The sequence below is a fragment of the Tympanuchus pallidicinctus genome, unplaced genomic scaffold, assembly GCF_026119805.1.
Source record: "Tympanuchus pallidicinctus isolate F22 unplaced genomic scaffold, pur_lepc_1.0 scaffold31, whole genome shotgun sequence".
Taxonomy (NCBI): domain Eukaryota; kingdom Metazoa; phylum Chordata; class Aves; order Galliformes; family Phasianidae; genus Tympanuchus; species Tympanuchus pallidicinctus.
Window position 1 is genome coordinate 13,863,158 of NW_026294749.1, and position 17,511 is coordinate 13,880,668.

The 17,511-nt window shown below is 41.0% G+C and overlaps 1 protein-coding gene across 5 annotated transcripts in view; it reads right to left on the bottom strand.

Moving 5' to 3' along the window:
* Positions 1 to 5,424: 5,424 nt before the first annotated feature.
* Positions 5,425 to 17,511, bottom strand: part of SLC12A7 (solute carrier family 12 member 7) — a 67,562-nt gene continuing 55,475 nt past the window's right edge. For 3 of the 5 annotated variants that reach the window (XM_052697662.1, XM_052697660.1, XM_052697661.1), the window contains 4 exons: positions 16,608 to 16,715; positions 11,290 to 11,471; positions 6,311 to 6,444; positions 5,425 to 5,907 (listed from right to left, as the gene is read on the bottom strand). In XM_052697662.1, coding sequence (XP_052553622.1) covers positions 5,816 to 5,907; positions 6,311 to 6,444; positions 11,290 to 11,471; positions 16,608 to 16,715 — 516 coding nt within the window. In that variant the 3' untranslated portion in view covers positions 5,425 to 5,815. The other 2 variants (XM_052697664.1, XM_052697663.1) reach the window with 2 other exon arrangements.

Below are 17,511 nucleotides of genomic sequence, written 5' to 3' on the forward strand. Positions count from 1 at the left end.
GGTAAACCCTAAAGCTAACCCAATGCCCCAAGCCTAATCTTAAAACCTAATCACAAACATAACCATAAGACAAATACTGAATCTAACCCTTACCCTAATCCTTAACCTCTCCCTAAATGGAACCTGACTGTAATTCCTTACCCTAATAATCCTTAGATAACTCTCACCCTACTGAAACTTAACACTAACCCTAACCCACAACTCCAACATGTAACTCTAAGCATAACCAAATAATAATAAACGTAACCCTGAAACTAGTAATAAACCTAGCTATAAACTAGAACTAACAAGTAACCCTATTGCAAACCTTAACTCTAGCTGTAATTATAACCCTAAACCTAATCCTAACACTCACAGTAACCCAAATCCTAAGACTGTAACCCATGACTGTAACCGTTGCCTTAACATGTCAGTGTCCAGCCTTTTGCTGGTTTGGGCCACACTGAATGACTAGGAGTTGTCTTAGGCTGCAAACACAAAGGTTGCTCCAGAAGTAACGTCTCTTACGTTTCCATAGAACTACAACGGTAACAAGGAGCACAATAACACTGCTTGATCGAGTAAAATCGCAGCTACAAAACGCTACTTCTCAGCACAGTCACCACCATTAGATATGCATTTTTGCCAGCAGTGAACAGCAGGCTGTATGCTGCACTGCTGCTGTCGCCACGGCTGAAACACATCACCCACCACTCTGCTGTGCTCACATCCGCTGCTGGTTCCCATAAACATTCAGCGAGTGAAAGTCAATGGGTGCCAATTTTTCAGCGTGGAGAAATTCAATTCTACTCCTTTGCTTCATCTGCACTTCCGTGTCAGACATCTTTTTGTCAGTCTGCCCTTCTGCTGCCCTCTGTCACACAGCAACAACATGGAACGGAATATTGGTGGCAATAAACCCAGTGGTTGCCTCCACCATGGTGAGCACGTAACGCTTACCATCGCAGATTCATGGCAAGGTGATGTAATCAGCCTGCCACACCTCCATATTTGTACTTTTCCATCGCCCTTCCCCCCAGAGAGGTTTCATCCTCTTGGCTTGTTTGATGATGGCACATGTGTCACAGTCATGGATAACCTGTGCAATAGCGTGCGCAGTTAAGTCCACCCCTCGGTCTCCAGCCCACTTGTATGTTGCATCTCTTCCTTGATGGCCTGAGGTCTCATGGGCCCACCAAGCTAGAAATAATTCACCCTTGTTCTGCCAGTCCAGGTCTATTTGAGCCACCTCAATTCTGGCAGCTCCATCTACCTGATGGTTATTTTGTTATTCAGTAGCCCGACTCTTGGGCCCATGAGCATCTACATGATGCACCTTTACAACCGTATTCTTTATTTGGGCAACAATGTCTTTCCACAGTTCAGCAGCCCAAATAGGTTTATCCCTTTGTTGCCAGTTGTTTTGTTCCCACTGCTGCAACCACCCCCATAAGGCATTTGCTACCATCCATGAGTCAGTGTAAAGATAAAGGCCACCTCTCCTGCTCAGCAACATCTAAGGCCAGCTGGACAGCCTTTACCTCTGCAAATTGGCTTCTTTCCCTGCAGTGGCCTCTGCAACTTGTTGTGTAGGGCTCCACACAGCAGATTTCCATCTGTAGTGTTTCTCCACAATGCAAACATGCTCCAGCAGTGAACAGGGCAAATGTCTTTTCACTTTCTGGTAGTTCACTGTATGGTGAGGCCTCTTTAGCACACGTTACCTCTTCTGCTGGTGATATTCCAAACTTTTTACCTTCAGGCCAGTCCATGATGACCTCTAGGATTCCTGGACGGCTCAGGTTCCCCATCCACACTCATTGTGTAATCAGTGCAACCCACTTTCTCCAAGTGGCATCAGTAGCAAGATGTGTGGGGAAACCTCTCCTTTAAACATCCAGTTCAGCACTGGCAGTCGAGGTGCCAGAATGAGCTGTGTTTCAGTACCGACTACTTCAGAAGCAGCCCGAGCCCCTGATATTTGGCTAGGACTTTGCACAGTATTTTGCTCACTGGCTGACACTTACTCCTTTTGGCTTGCTTAAACAATTGCTCCTCTCCTGTTAGAATGCATAAATATCTCTCAGATTGTTTAAATAGTCCCATATAATCCATTTGCCATGTGGATTATAAAGCTTTCCTTTATCTCTTCAGCATATTCTGCTTTTTAACATTCTGCTCAGTTAGCCAATACGTAGCTGCACCACTGCTAGCGCTTCCACCACCCACTCTTTCCTGCCCCTCTCCTTCTTTTGTGTTTTTCATTAGAAAAAGTTCCCTCACATCTTTAGGGAGTGAAACTGTTCATAAAAGCTTGCTGCATAAGCAGTGTGTGTGAGCGAGATAATTTCTTGCTTTCCTAATCTGCTATAACTTCAGAAATTCCACCCTGTGCCACAACAGAAATTGGATGTTATGGCACATGGGAAATTTCTACATTAAAGAGTGCAAGGGCACACATTACAGCCTCCCTATTTCTATGGGGGTTGGGATTAATATTTGAACCAAAAGACCGGGCGCCAAGGTCATCCACCTAAAACACTGAACCCCAGAATATTTCTCATGACAATTTATAATTGCAGAGCAAGTTGAAGTACATTTGTACATTTCTTCATTTGAAGTACATTTCTCACCTGAGAGTCAGAAATTAGCTTTGGCAATTTGCTACACAATATTTTGTTCTGCTTCCATTGATAATCATAACTCTTCTGAGTTGCTGTTTCCTACAACCTAGATGTGTTAACGTTGAACTTTTTGCTCCCATATAAATATATATACATTTACATTTACTCTCTTTTTGGAGTGGAGGCCGGTCACCAGCGGTGTCCCTCTGGGGTCGGTCTTGGGACCGGTGCTCTTCAACATCTTCATCAGTGACAGACGATGGCATCGAGTGCAGCCTCAGCAAGTCTGCAGATGGCACCAAGCTGAGCGGTGCAGTCGATGCATTGGAGGGAAGGGAAGCATCCAGAGGGACCTGGGCAGGCTGGAGAAGTGGGCCCACGAAAACCTAATGAGGTTCAACAGGGCCAAGTGCAAGGTGCTGCACTTGTGCTGGGGCAACCCCAGGTATTGATACAGACTGGGGGCAGATCTCCTTGAGAGCAGCCCTGCGCAGAAGGACTTGGGGTCCTGGTGGGCGAGAAGCTGGCCATGAGGCAGCAGTGTGCGCCTGCAGCCCGGAAGGCCAGCTGTGCTCTGGGCTGCATGAAAAAGGGGCGGCCAGCAGGGAGAGGGAGGTGATCGTCCCCCTCTGCTCGGCTCTTGTGAGGCCCCATCTGCAGCGCTGCGTCCAGGCCTGGGGCCCCAGCACAGGAAGGACGTGGAGCTCTGGGAGCGGGGCCAGAGGAGGCACTGAGATGAGCAGAGGGCTGGAGCAGCTCTGTGTGAGGAAAGGCTGAGGGAACTGGGCCTGTTGAGCTTGGAGAAGAGAAGGCTGTGGGAGACCTCATGGTGGCCTTCCAGTGCTTGGAGGGAGCGTAGAAACAGGAGGGGGAACGGCTGTTTGTGAGGGTGGATGGTGATAGGACAAGGGGAATGGTTTAAACTGAGACAGGGGAGGTTTAGGTTGGATATGAGGAGGAAGTTTTTCCCCCAGAGGGTGGTGAGCAGCAAGGTGGAACTAGATTAGAGCCCCTGTGTTCTGGTTGCTTTCTATTGAAATATTCATTTCACTGTAAGCAATTTATATATTTGTTACCCTTCCAAATAAGCAAAGCCGCATGTATTTACCTTGAATGTTTACTTTTAAAAGCAATATTAATTCATTTTGGAACTATCTAGAACCTGAGATGTGAATTTATATAATTTTTTACCTCTAACAACACTTCATATCATTTTTTATTTTCTGTTACTGCTACTGGTTAAGTAGTTTTGATCCATTTCCCTGAGTAGGATGATAAAATAGTATTTCCTGTGAGAACTCCATGCCCAAAGATGCAGCAGGAGAAGAGAGAAAAACAGAAGAAAAAACCAAAACCAACAAATGAACTTCATCTAATGTGTTTGTTAGTATTACACCGGTTGCTGAGGAAGTGATGTGAATATGGTGTTCTTTCTGTTCGTGTGTGAGCATTCATGGACCAACTGGTGCAAACTTTGCAATATTCCAACATTGCCACCTTTGCTTCCAGCACACAGAAGCTGATACTGAGCTCCATACTCAGCTTCCAGGCCGTAATGGACTGACTCACACATGAGCTGAAGGAGCCACTGCTCCTTTTGTGGTGCGACAGCAGTGCACAGCTATGGTGCACAGCTCATCTTTCTCATCATTGCTAGCACTGCTGAAACACACCACCCAGCACCTCGGTATGCTCACGTCTACTGTTTGGTCTCCATAAATGTTCAGCAAGCAGCAATGAATGTCAACAGGGGCAATTTTTTCCTCAGAAGAATTCAGCCCTCAAACTATTTTTTATTTATTTATTTTTTATTTATATTTATTTTTTATTTATTTATTACCTCGAGTACTGTGTCCAGTTTTGGGCCCCTCACTGCAAGAAAGATATTGAGGCCCTGGAACATGTTCAAAGGAGGGCAACAAAGCTGGTGAGGGGTCTGGAGCACAGGCCATATGAGGAGAGGCTGAAGGAGCTGGGAATGTTCAGCCTGGAGAAGAGGAGGCTCAGGGGAGACCTCATTGCTCTCTATAACTTCCTGAAGGGAGGTTGTAGTGAGCTGGGGGTCGGCTTCTTCTCTCGTGTCATCAGTGATAGGAGCAGGGGGAATGGCTTCAAGCTACGGCAGGGGAGATTCAGGCTGGACATGAGGAAGTGTTACTGTTCAGAAAGGGTGGTCAGGCACTGGAATGGATGCCCAGGGAGGTGGTGGAGTCACCGACCCTGGGGGTGTTCAAGGAAAGACTGGATGTTGTATTGAGGGACATGGTTTAGTAGGAGCTATTGGGAATAGGTGAACGGTTGGACTGGATGATCTTTTAGGTCTTTTCCAACCTTGGTGATTCTATGATTCTATTTACCGAGTACAAATAACAGATCCGAGATTTTTTTTCAGAAGAACTGTATTTTCATAGCAGCACATGCATGCAACTCTGATCGAAATACACACATTTGAAAATGAGATTACACTTCATTGGTCAATTGTTTACCAGTTGCTGTAATTTTATCTCCAGCAGGTGGCAATGCTGCATCATGGAATTCCTATGACTTACACTGTCTTAATTGGGCAGTATTCCTTAATCTGCTAGTAGTTCACGTGAAAGAAACGCTTGCAGCTTACTATTACCCTCACCTGGAGCCTTTTAATTCCTTGCCTGAAGTATTTTAAACAGAGAATGTTATTTAAAACAGACGTGGCAAATCATAAGCTTCAGGGAAATACTTTACAGTATGCAAAACATGTAAATTTGATTACTTTCATACATTTCTAAATGAAGTTTCCTGAACCAGGGACTAACCCCATCAGAAGCAACATAGCAGCATCTTAGTAAGTGAGGAAGCAAACTTTCCCTTTTATTTAGAAGCAGAACAAAGATAAAGAAAACAGAAGTTCCTTATATTTCTGTATGTTTAAAAATAACACAGCATTACGATTTGTTGTTTCAGCACAGATTAACACATCATGGTATACTATACACATCCTAATCCAGTCAGGATTTACTAACCCACTACAGAAGTGTTCTCACAGGTCTTCAAAATATACTTTTAAATATAACATTTTAGCAGGAAAACAAGCACACCTCGATTTTCATTTTTCCCATGTGCTAAAGCTCTTAAATGAAGCTGCTCCAATTACATCAGATAGACTTTATACATTTTGTTCCCTTCATTCGAAAGAAAATTTAAAAAAAAAAAAAAAAGGAAAAAAACCAAGGTTAAGAATAAATGGTGATGACTTCACGTCCACTGCCTCGGACTAGGAGAACTCTGTCCAGGCCTTCTGTTAGAACTTCCAAGAACTCCATGTCTGAAGGATTGTTAAGTCAAAGATCACGGAACAGAAGCAAAACAGCAGCCAATGACTCAAGACCTGATGTACAATTACACAGCACATTCATCAGGGAGCTTCCCCTTTACTGTCTGTTATGCTCAGGCACTTCCACCTGCTTATTCAGATGGAAGTGAGGATTAATTTAGGGGATTTCCATGGGAAAACATGTTGTTCTACCCTACTTACCTACAGAAAAAAGTAATTTAAAGGACAAGTTAAAAACTGAGGAATTTCTTACATCAATTCAGTTGACAAAAAACCCGTGGTTGATAATTCCAAGTGTTGATAATGCTAGTACTTTTCTGTGTGTGTGAAATGCAAACTAAAGCAACGTGGAATCAAGTTCCAAGAAGTACACAAGCAATATTGAAAAGGATACAGTTTTCATCTCCTTTTCTGTTTTTAGGAGGTCCAGGCATATTCAGGAGAACTAGCTGAGCATGTTGTGATTTATTAAGCACCACTCCATTGAGCTTCACAGCAGTGTGCATTCTTCTCACATTTGACTGATTCCTAGCACACAAATATATTTAGGTACTGACACAATACTCACATAACTGAATTAATAAACTCACGTGTATCTCATACATCTGAATTTTTAATTTTATCTAAAATGCATTTAAACTTCAGCTTAAACTTCAGGGATTTTTTTATTTTAGCATCTGCCTTCTGTGACTTATTTTCTCTTCAGAAGAAAAAGTTTCCTTGTTGTAAGTTCCTGAGGAAGTCATGCTGTTATTTATGTAACAAAATTAGCCAGAACTGGAAATGAGTCACATGAACCAGTGCAACAGAAATACCCAGTTATCAAAGGCATCCACTGTCCTAAAGCAGATCCTTTACGATTGAAGCAGTTGCTCCAAAAGGGAACTTTGGAAACACATGGTGACAGCAGATCTCAAGAGCAGAACTGACAGGCTGACACAAAATGCATCACCATATCCCATGCGATTTCCTTAGCACTTCTACTGCAAGACTGCTGGTTAAAGCATAACCCTGCTCCACTCTGCAGTACCCACAGACTGTCTTAGGTCGGGGAGTGGACTGGCAAGTTAGTAGCAGCAGGACATGAGACATCCTCTGAACTGCCTGACCGAGTCCATACGGTTTTCTGAATTCCAGTAACAGCAGTCAAAAATGTAGCAGAAATGCTCCAGCATTGTTTCAGATCAGGAAACAATAGAAATTACTGATATTACTATTCTATAGTTAAGCCCCATTTTCCTACTAACTGCTGTTCCCTTCACACATTCCCTTCATACAGCACATCTTGAAGTGTGCATTTATCCCTAGTGTTGCAGGTGCAAATATAGAGGAAAAAAGATGAAAAATGGAAGACTGAAAACTTAGCAGTCAATGGAGGCCAATCCCACCAATTCCAGTTCTCCTTAAGAAATACGGTAACATTTCCAAAGCTAAGTTTATCAGTCTGCCCTGTCATGGGGCCATACGTCCCAAACAAGAACAAACTGTATATAGAGCACATATAGAACAACACAATACTTGAAGGTCAGCTTTTCAAAGCAGAACAGCATCTTGATAAGAACTACGAGGAGAGAGATAGAAGTAATTGAAGAGATGTATAAGTCCTGAAGTTCTCTTAAAATACAGATAAAATGCAGGGGAAATGGGAAGAGCATAAATGTGTGGTGGGGCAGACAGGATTTCAGTGCTGAAATAAATGGTAGAACAGTTCAATGTGTACAGTGTGAACTGAGGCTCACTTAGCTTTCAAACACTAGTTGAACTGAAGTCATACATGGAACACAGTGTAAGCCTCCTAGTTTTCTTAAGCTGCTCAAACTGGCAAATTCACAAAAAGAAGCCAACACTGACCTCTGGAAAAAAACAACAACAACAACAAAAAGCAGAGCAGTCTTAAGCTGGTTCTACCCAAGTACAAAAAGGGATGCAATGTCCAAAAGTGCAGCAACCATGTGCACTGATAAAGGCAAGCCTTCTCTGTTCTGAAGACAGAATGGTATGCAATCATAAAGGCTACAGTTGAAGCTGGAGTGTCTATACCACTACAGCAGCACTGTTCGATGCCTCTACCCACACAGTGGCTGAAGGGGAAGTACAGGAAACAACTAGAACTTCTCTTGTAGGCACAGGGAGCAGATCTGCTTGCAAAGAAGCGTGCCCAGACAGTAATCTCCTGCAGCAGGTAGCTGAGCATCAATAGGCAGTGAGAAGTTCGCACGTCAGGGAACCTGAGAATGAGTTGTGTGTGTGCATGCACAGTCTGCATCAGACCTACAACCAGAAACTCCCCCTCAAAAATACACTGAAAGGAACAACACTCAAAACACAGAAAAATGTAAGCTTGTTATGGCAAGGACCTGTAGGAAGGTGGATGAGACCTTCCCTGCTGCCTGAGAAGCCCTTGCAGAACTACTTCACTGCTCCAAAGACTGCAGAGGAAGGACCCATCGTGTCACAGTAGACTCCAGTGTCAATTGAGCCACTTGGTCTGTTCCCAGTACACTGAACAGTGCAAACAAAAAAAGTATTATGGGTGATAGTCATAGGGGCTTCTCCTTCGTGGCGAGCAGAAGCACCCATTTGCCAACCTGATTTAATCTCAGTAGAGGCTTGCAGCATATCAGGGACTCACATTAGGAACATCACCAGGAGATTACCAAGCTTTGAACAGCCCACAGACAACTTATCCACTGATGTTTTATCACGTGGGCATCAATTACTGTCAGGAGCATCCCAGTCATGTCATGAGGGGCTATAGAACCCCTCTGAGCAACTGCAAAATGCTCTTTGAGCACACAGTCTTCTCTTTGATCCTACCAAAGGAAAAGCCTTTGAAAGGTCTATTTGAATCTGGCAGATCAGCAATGGTTGCAGGACTGGTGTTACAGCCAGGGATTTGGCTTTTTAGACCACAGTTCTCTTTAAGAAACCTGGTTTACTGGGCACTGATGAATTCCTCCTGTCAGAGAAGTGCATCTTTGGTTATGGGCTTGTCAACAAGGTGTATTTGGTATTATGATGAGAGTCTACTGCAGATCACCCAACTAGGTGGAAGAGGAAGAAGACAAATTCTATAAGCAACTACAATACACACACAGTCACAAGTCCTTGTGTATCAGATGCATGGGTTTATGAAAGGCAAGTCCTGCCTGACTAAACGATCTCCTCCAACAAGAAGATGATCTGCCTAGAAGGTGAGGAGCAGGATGTGGCTAGTAGTGAAAATTTTAGTGAAGTGTTTTGACAGTTGACAACTTTATTCTCCTGGATATTAATTTACTCAAGCATATGCAGAAAAGACTATCGTAGGTGGTGAAAGGACTAGAAAGCATGAGGACTGGCTGTGGAAAGCGGGATCGCCAGGTTTAGAGGAAAGGAGGCTGAGGGTAGATGTCACTGTCTCTACAGTTATCTGGAAGGAAGGTGTCAGTCTCCTTCCTCTGGTGACAGTGACAGAGAGCCAGAAACTGTCTCAAACTGCACCATGGGACATTTGGATTGGACTTTAGGAAAAACTTCCTCATGGTAATGTGGTCAAGCATTAGAATGCATTGCCCAGGGAAGCGGTGGATTCCTTCTCCCTGGAAGTATTTGATAGTGGCGCTAATGGGACTCAGTAGGTTAAGTTGACAACCCAACTTGATATCTTGAAAGTAAAGAAACTTTGTTAAAGAAACCCCAACATAAAATAATCTTTGATACTATGATTCAATTCTTTAATTTTCATCTGCTTGTGTCACACCCAATGTATATCCATACATGGATGGTAGAAAAGCCAGAATTGGCATTCAGTGGAAAGTTAAAGCTCTTTCTGATACAGCTAGCTGGACCATAAGGATGGAATTTGTTACATGAGGGAATATTTTTTCCAGACTAAGTATATATTCAGTTTTTAGGGGTAGTTAATTAGAAAACTAAATATTACTCTGGTGGAGAAGAGCACTCAAGTCTTGCATTCTTACAGACATTAAAGTAATTCCTCTGTAACTTACCTTGAAAAGAAAACTGATAATATTTACACAAAAAAAACCCCAAGCCATTAACAGGTCATGATGCAAACTGTTTTTCAGTGATAAATGCTAAAGCACAGCATAGAAAACAACATACAAATCAATACACAAACTGCAAATCATGGCTTAGGAACATGCAGACAAAGAACAACACCACAAGAGCCAGGGAACAAAGCCTAAATTGCTTAAATGAAAGGAAATTTAGAGACTTACAGATTTCCCCATTCTCTATATGGGAGGGAAGCAAATGCATAAGAAGTTATTTTTATAGTATCGAGAACATTTTAATTCACCAGTAATAATAACTGTACAAGCACTTCAAGTTCAAACTGTAATTTATACTCCCAATGATACGTAGTAGTTTCTAAATAAGAGTAGTTGAAGTCCACACTCTGCACAATTCTAAAGAAATAAGAGGAAATCTTTACAGGATCCTATTTTTAAAAAATTAAACATGCAACAACAAAAAAAATCCTAAGAATGAGAGAATAATGGAGACCAGAATAAAATAAAATAAAGGTATTCTAGAAGGTGATGGCCTCATTTTGCAAGGTGTCTGGAATTTACAAAAGATAAACTCTTTGCAAAGAGCATGGCACATTCACAGTTTCGCTTTAAGCATGTGTAGAAAATTGACTCGACCCTGCCTAGAACTCCTTTCTTACAGGCCTCAGAAAAGATGCACGCGTGCAACTTGAATCACAAAAAAAAGAAGGAAGTGAACAAGCTGATGTCCCTTCTTTAGTTACGAATGCCTACTATATCAGGCCTGACACAGGAAGCAGCTCGTGTTGAGTGTCTTCTGTTTGAAAAAGACATTAAGGAATATAACAGTTTCACCAGAAAAGACTGAATATATCAAAACATACATATAGAGCAGTATAAAACCTGTGGCTATACACTTAATTTACAGGATGAAAACCTAATGTCTTTTTCAAGAAAAAACAACCATAGAAACTAAATATTTTGAAGAATTCCTATCTGCTTCTTTGTACTTGCTGCACCCCCCAGAAAAAATTAAGGCAAATAATATACAATAATTAGGTATTGAGGAAGGAAACAAAACACTTCAATCAAGAAGCTGAAAATCTTGAAAGCCTGACGCATTCGACCTTCATTCATGACATTCTAGTAAATATTTTAGGTGCATATTAACTGTTCATTAGAAACACTGTTACCCCACCCAGCCCATCTCACAAGGATGGCATTTAAGTTCATGGAAAGATCATATGTTCAGTCAATGTCAAATCAACCAGGATCTCTTGAAAACAGACTGTACAACTCAACACAGACACACCTACAGAAAGCAAACAAGAAAACCCCCACAAAAAAGACAGGCTTCAACCACCACGTGTGTACTTACGGCTTCATGCTGAAAATATCTTTAAAACCTGACACATTTGTGTCTTTGTTTTTATGTTTTTCAGCTACAAACTTCTCTTTAGTCCAGGTCATTTGCACTTTTTCTGGCATGGCAGCAGCCACACTTGCTTTGACAGCTGGAGCTGAGCGTGAGGCTGTGTTTCTGTCATGGATCAACTGAGCCTGGCCACACACAGAAAAAAAATAAGATTGTAGGTTACAGGTTATTAATTCTTGAAATGCAATTTCACTGCAATGTAGCAAAAGAAGAAAAAAAAGAGTTTTTTGAGAACAAATACGAGACAAACATCAGTGTTTTGACACTGGCATGAAAGGAAATTGCTTGTAGAAGTCCAGTTATTTATCTATGCAGGTGAACTTCAGGCTGGGATGTGATTTTTACAACATACTGAATAGTCTGAATCCAGTTGGAGGTTAGTCATTAGGACAATGCACTATCAGTTATTTTTAACTTGCTCTGACACTGTTATAAACACTGTAGTTTCCATCAAAAACAGAACAAGTTCACTACCTTAGACTCTTACAGTTTGAATGAACGGGCATTAGGGGAGCAGTGATTGGTTTTGTGGTGTTTTTCTTGGTTGGAGTTTTTATTTTGCTTATTTTTAAAGTTTTAATAGTTTTGAACTCTCCACAGCGACTTGTCAAATCATGAACTGAGTCCTCTATTCTATTCAAGAGCTTCACGTGTTCACTTTGATCCCTCCATACACGTGACAACTCAGGAGAATTTATTTCCTTCAGTCACAACGACATGAATAAAATGAAGGCAAATAAGAGAACTGTTTTCCATCTCTAAATACTGATTCCCCCAGTGGTTCTTGGTTTGTAATTTCAGCTGTTTTTAACAGTCTAAAAGCTCCTAAGTTTTTCCTAAATTATTTCTCTAGTTCCTAGTCTAACCTCGAGGATTCCTAAATCCTAGAGTTCAATTCTGTGGTTCACATATAAACACCACTTGTTTGATAGTCTTCATATCTCGCAGAAGACTGATGATGAGTCAAGTCTACCAATCACAAGTTACTGTGAATAACTTGTGAATAAAGCAGCAATTCTTGCAACAGAACAAGTTAACAAATTCATGCAGATTCATGCTGCAGAGCAGTAACCAACGTGCTAAAACTAAAAGCTGTGAGGTGAGTTCAACTGTGCTTTAATAGAAGCTAGAGATGGGCCCAAGAAAAAATCTGGACCTATAGCAAATATTCATAAAACTGCATATATAAAAAAGGCACATTTTTTCAGTGCTACTTTGTAGCCAAATTAATTATATAGAATAAAGCATTCTTCTCACACTTCAAGAAGGGAAACAAAGGAATGCACCACTTCTACAAACTAGGCACTGAATCTACCCAGATAAGCAACACTTGAAGTGCACACTAAAAGCATTAATTACAGCAGTCCATTTAATTTCAAACTCTCTATGTAGAAAAGTAGTTGTGACTCTTATGGAGTAACAGTTGCATATCAATATGCAAAGAAGCCTTTTCTACTTACAAAAATCCTAATACATCTATACAGACTTAGAAAATTCAGCACTTCGGTACAGCAACTATAAAGAAAAACAATGCTTTGAAAGCATGAAATATTAATCTAACACCCACTATTAACATTTTTAAGAGAAGAAACAAATATTTATGCTTTTAACAAAAACATGCTCTCAGATAACAAATATTTCTTTTATGGAAACTAATAGTGACCAAATAAAGATGTCATTACTGTCATAAACATCATCTAGAGAAAGAAGGTACAGTTAAGAGAGTACTAAAAGTTTATGAAGGACTGCTTAGAGGGCAATGAAAGGAACTTGTTCATTGCTAGTCTGGTTTGCAACAGTGGCACTTCAAGCGTTGCAATGGAAAAACCTACAGAGTGCTACTTCTAGCTACCTCCTCCTTTTCATAATCATTATTCAGCAGTGCCTGTACATCTTGGCCAATGGATTGTGGACTAGAGCAGCTTTTTCTTCTGACAGAACCTCGAGATTCATCAGTGATGCTCTGAATCTGGGACAAAAAGGTTACCAGTGACAAAAAAAGAGCCCAAGATAAGATGACTGTATCATTCAAAATAAAAATTGCCTTTATTTAAACAGCCCTTAGGTTGTTATAAACTTGGTTTGTTTTCACAAGCATGATATTTGTTATACACATTATTTATTGTGGGGTTCTTTTCATAACTAACTGCTAACAGTTTCAAAGTCTCTACACAGAGATTTTGTAAATCGTGATATTAAATCCTTTTGTCTGTATGAGTACCTCAAGTACACATGCATGCAAGTCTCATCCTTTCTTACATACCATGATTCAGATGAACAGGTTTCATTCACTCACAATCAAAACATGGACAAAACATAAACAGATGAAAAAACTGCTTTTCAGCTCTAAATATTGATTCATTCCCCAACAGTTCACTAACTATAATTTCCCCACGTTTCTCTCAATCTTACCTAGCAGCCACAATCTACAGAGCACCAATTACAACAGTTCAATACAATTCAATTCAATACAATGCGGAGCTGTGATGGATGACTTCTTTTTCACAGCTTCAACATAACTGCTACCTGGCCCAACAGTTAGGACTAGTCACAGAAGGAAGACAACTGCAATCAAGCAAAGTAGCAACAAAGTGAATCTGCTTCTACAGTTTCTTTCATATTTGCAGAAATATTATCAAACTGAATAAATGTCTGGCACATGGGCCTAAGTCTGCAGATCTTAAGCTCTGTAGGCATTTGTTGCGTTTACACTTATAGAAGAAAGCTTGCTCAAAACTAATTAGAAAAGAGCAAACAAAAGGAAGAAGTGCCCTGTGCTCCAAATCCACAAGAAAACCCAGCCATCACAGGGTCAAGACCAAACAAAGCTCCTTTAAAAACAAGTGAGAAAAAAAGGAGAGGGGCAAGAGTGATCACTCAGATATAGGAACAGGCCTACGTGAAAAACAGCAAAAGAACACTGTTCAACAAGTTCTCTCTTTGTATAGGTTTAAACCTGGTCTGAAGATGTACAAACACAAAAAAAAAAAAACAGATAAAATATTAATTTTGTTGGTAACAAGAAACAATAGAACTACATGTACTACTGAAAAAGCTGGAACATTACTGCAGTGCTGAGGGAAATGGGCTTGTTGAGCTTGGAGAAGAGAAGGCTGTGGGAGACCTCATGGTGGCCTTCCAGTGCTTGGAGGGAGCGTAGAAACAGGAGGGGGAACGGCTGTTTGTGAGGGTGGATGGTGATAGGACAAGGGGAATGGTTTAAACTGAGACAGGGGAGGTTTAGGTTGGATATGAGGAGGAAGTTTTTCCCCCAGAGGTGGTGAGGCACTGGAACAGGCTGCCCAAGGAGGCTGTGGATGCCCCATCCCTGCAGGCATTCAAGGCCAGGCTGGATGTGGCTCTGGGCAGCCTGGGCTGCTGGTTGGTGACCTGCACACAGCAGGGGGCTGGAGCTGGGTGAGCATGGAGCTCCTTTGCAACCCAGGCCATTCTATGATTCTATGATACTAAAGAGAAAACTATTTTAGAGACTATCATTAAACTTGAGCAAGGCTCAAGTTTTCCTAATCAGAAACAACAGATGAATTAGTTTTTATTATCATTCCTGAATAAAGACTTCACGGGAGAGCAAATAATACTGGTTGTTGAAATTACCAAGATACGAAGGAAGAAACTGAAACTGTAATGGTGATGGTTACATTCAGACAGAAATGAGTAATAAAAACAATGGAGAACAGGGTAGAGGAGGAGGACAGAACAAAGGATTGAAAGATTTCAGGTGACCACCACTCTGGAATAGTGCAGATTCCAACTAAATCACAGTGCCAAGGAAGTCTTTTGTCTCCACTACAAATTTATAAGCTGTAGATTATAGAGCCCTGCAGTATCCTTAGGTTGCCTGTAGTTTTCATAAAGAAATTAAATCCTAGAGCCTGCTGTAGATTGATTAATCACTCAACTTCACTGGAAAATTGTTTGTGTGGTCAGTAATTCAAAGCAAGGAATGACTAAGATTAAAAATTGTTTACTAAAGAAATACAGGAGAGGTCTTTTTCACTAAAAAGGCATTACATAGGCTCAGTCCAAAAGAGAACCAATAAAGAAAGGAGAATTTATGGCCATGTATTAACATAGCATTACAAGGCACCTTTAGGAAATCCTACAAATAGGAATAGAATAAATAAGGATAAAAATAAAGGAAGTGCACAGACATTACGAATTAACACAAAAAAAACCCCTAAGCTGTAAAATAAGCTACAATTTTTATTGGACAAAAAAAAAAATCTAGTTATTTCATAAATGAGCAGCTTAACACAATAAAGATGTTTTCTTTAGCACAGGACAGAAAACACCACAAATGACAGAAATGCCAAAATATTTAGTAACTTTTATACCACTAAAAAGTGTTAGCAGTGGTTAATAGAATAAATGAATGGATGGTAATCAAAAGAGAAAAAGGATCATATTTTAAAAACTTACAAGTACTGGGGAAAACACAATTGCATGAAGCTAGTTACTACAGAATGCAAAACATCACTACAAACTAGTAAGAGCAGGAGAAGAGCAAACATGTAGGATTATAGTTAGTGTTCTGCTAACAAAGACACAAAACTGCTCCTGACAGGTACTTGGCAACACCAGGTACTCACAGATAGGCCAATAGACACATACAGAAAAAGCATCGAGCTCACCCGACTGGTGAAGGGCGGCTCTCTGACTACACAGCATTCTTAGAAAGCTAGGTCCAACAGAGGGTCCTCTCCCTCTTGTAGCTGGCCCTTACATGAGCACAAGGTGCCTCCGCTCTGGTTCTCTCCTGTCACAGGAACACACTACAAACAGTCTGCCTGTGCTCCCTGGGCCAGACAAACCCTTTCACCAGGTGCTCAGTCACCAGTTCAAGCCACAACCTAACCGTGTCCTAAGATACTCAGCCTAATTTTGGCTCCAGGAAGTAAGCTAAACAAAAAAGCTAATTGGTCCAGTTAAACAATCATATCTCATTATTAGCATTATTTATCTCAATCTTGGAAGTGTTCCAGATGTTCTACACACTGCCACTCAAATACCTGCACTAAGCTTAACAAAATGAACTGGAAAACTCTAGAAACTTTTATCCAAATGCAAAAGGAGTTATGTTTAAGATTCTTTTATTCTTGTAAGTGAAACCTGCTGCAGAGAAAGTAAGATAGAATGCAGCTATAAAAGCTGGTTAGAAACAGATTAAAATCTTGGATTAAAAACAACAAAATAATTTTTAGATTTTTCACAGAACATCTTGCCAAGTTAGAAGTTCCTACCTCTCTTTCCCTTTCATTTTTTGATAGCTGCATCTGTTTTAGCATCTGGGATCGCTGTTCCATCATTAGTGTCTTCTCATATGTGAATGCAGAAATATCATTTTCAAACTGCAAAAATGATTGACATAAGAAGAATATCAGAAGTACTACTCAAAAAAAAAAAAAAAAAAAAAAGCAATTAAAAACATTTAGACACTTGTACCCCACTTATTCTTGCATTCATTGAACCCTGGATTCATGAATGGCTTTAGAGTAATCCCAAGAGTATATTTCATTGATCATTTCTGTTACCTGAAGATTAAGCTTTAAGAATGAAGACAATCTTTTACCATTAACTATTATACAATACTAACAGCAATGCAGTATCAGCTGAATTTGAGATTCACATGACAGACTTTCCACTGTTCTGTTCCAATATACCTACAGAAGCAGGTAAGGTAGAAGCTGTTCGTTTAAACTACCTGCACTGCAGACTCCAGAGGATGTTTGCATAATGGTGTCTTTGAAAACAGTCTAGAGCTACAACATAACACACTGTCCTTTCTCCAGTGAGAACTGTTCAAAAAGAAGCACTAATGAAGCAACTTCAGCATATATCCCACCTGGAGTCCAGCTCTGGGGCCCATAACACAGTAAGCACAACAAGCTGTTGGAGCGGGTCCAGAGGAGGGCCATGAAGATGAGGGCTGAAGCACCTTCCCTGTGAGGACAGGACGAGGGAGGTGGGGCTCTTTAGCCTAGAGAAGGCTTCAGAGGACCTTATGGCAGCCTTCCAGTACCTGAAGAGGGCCTACAGGAAAGCCGAGGAGGGACTTGTTCTAAGGGCACGTAGTCACAGGACAAGGGGAAATGGCTTTAAACTGGAAGAGGGTAGATTTAGACCAGATATTAGGAAGAAATTCTT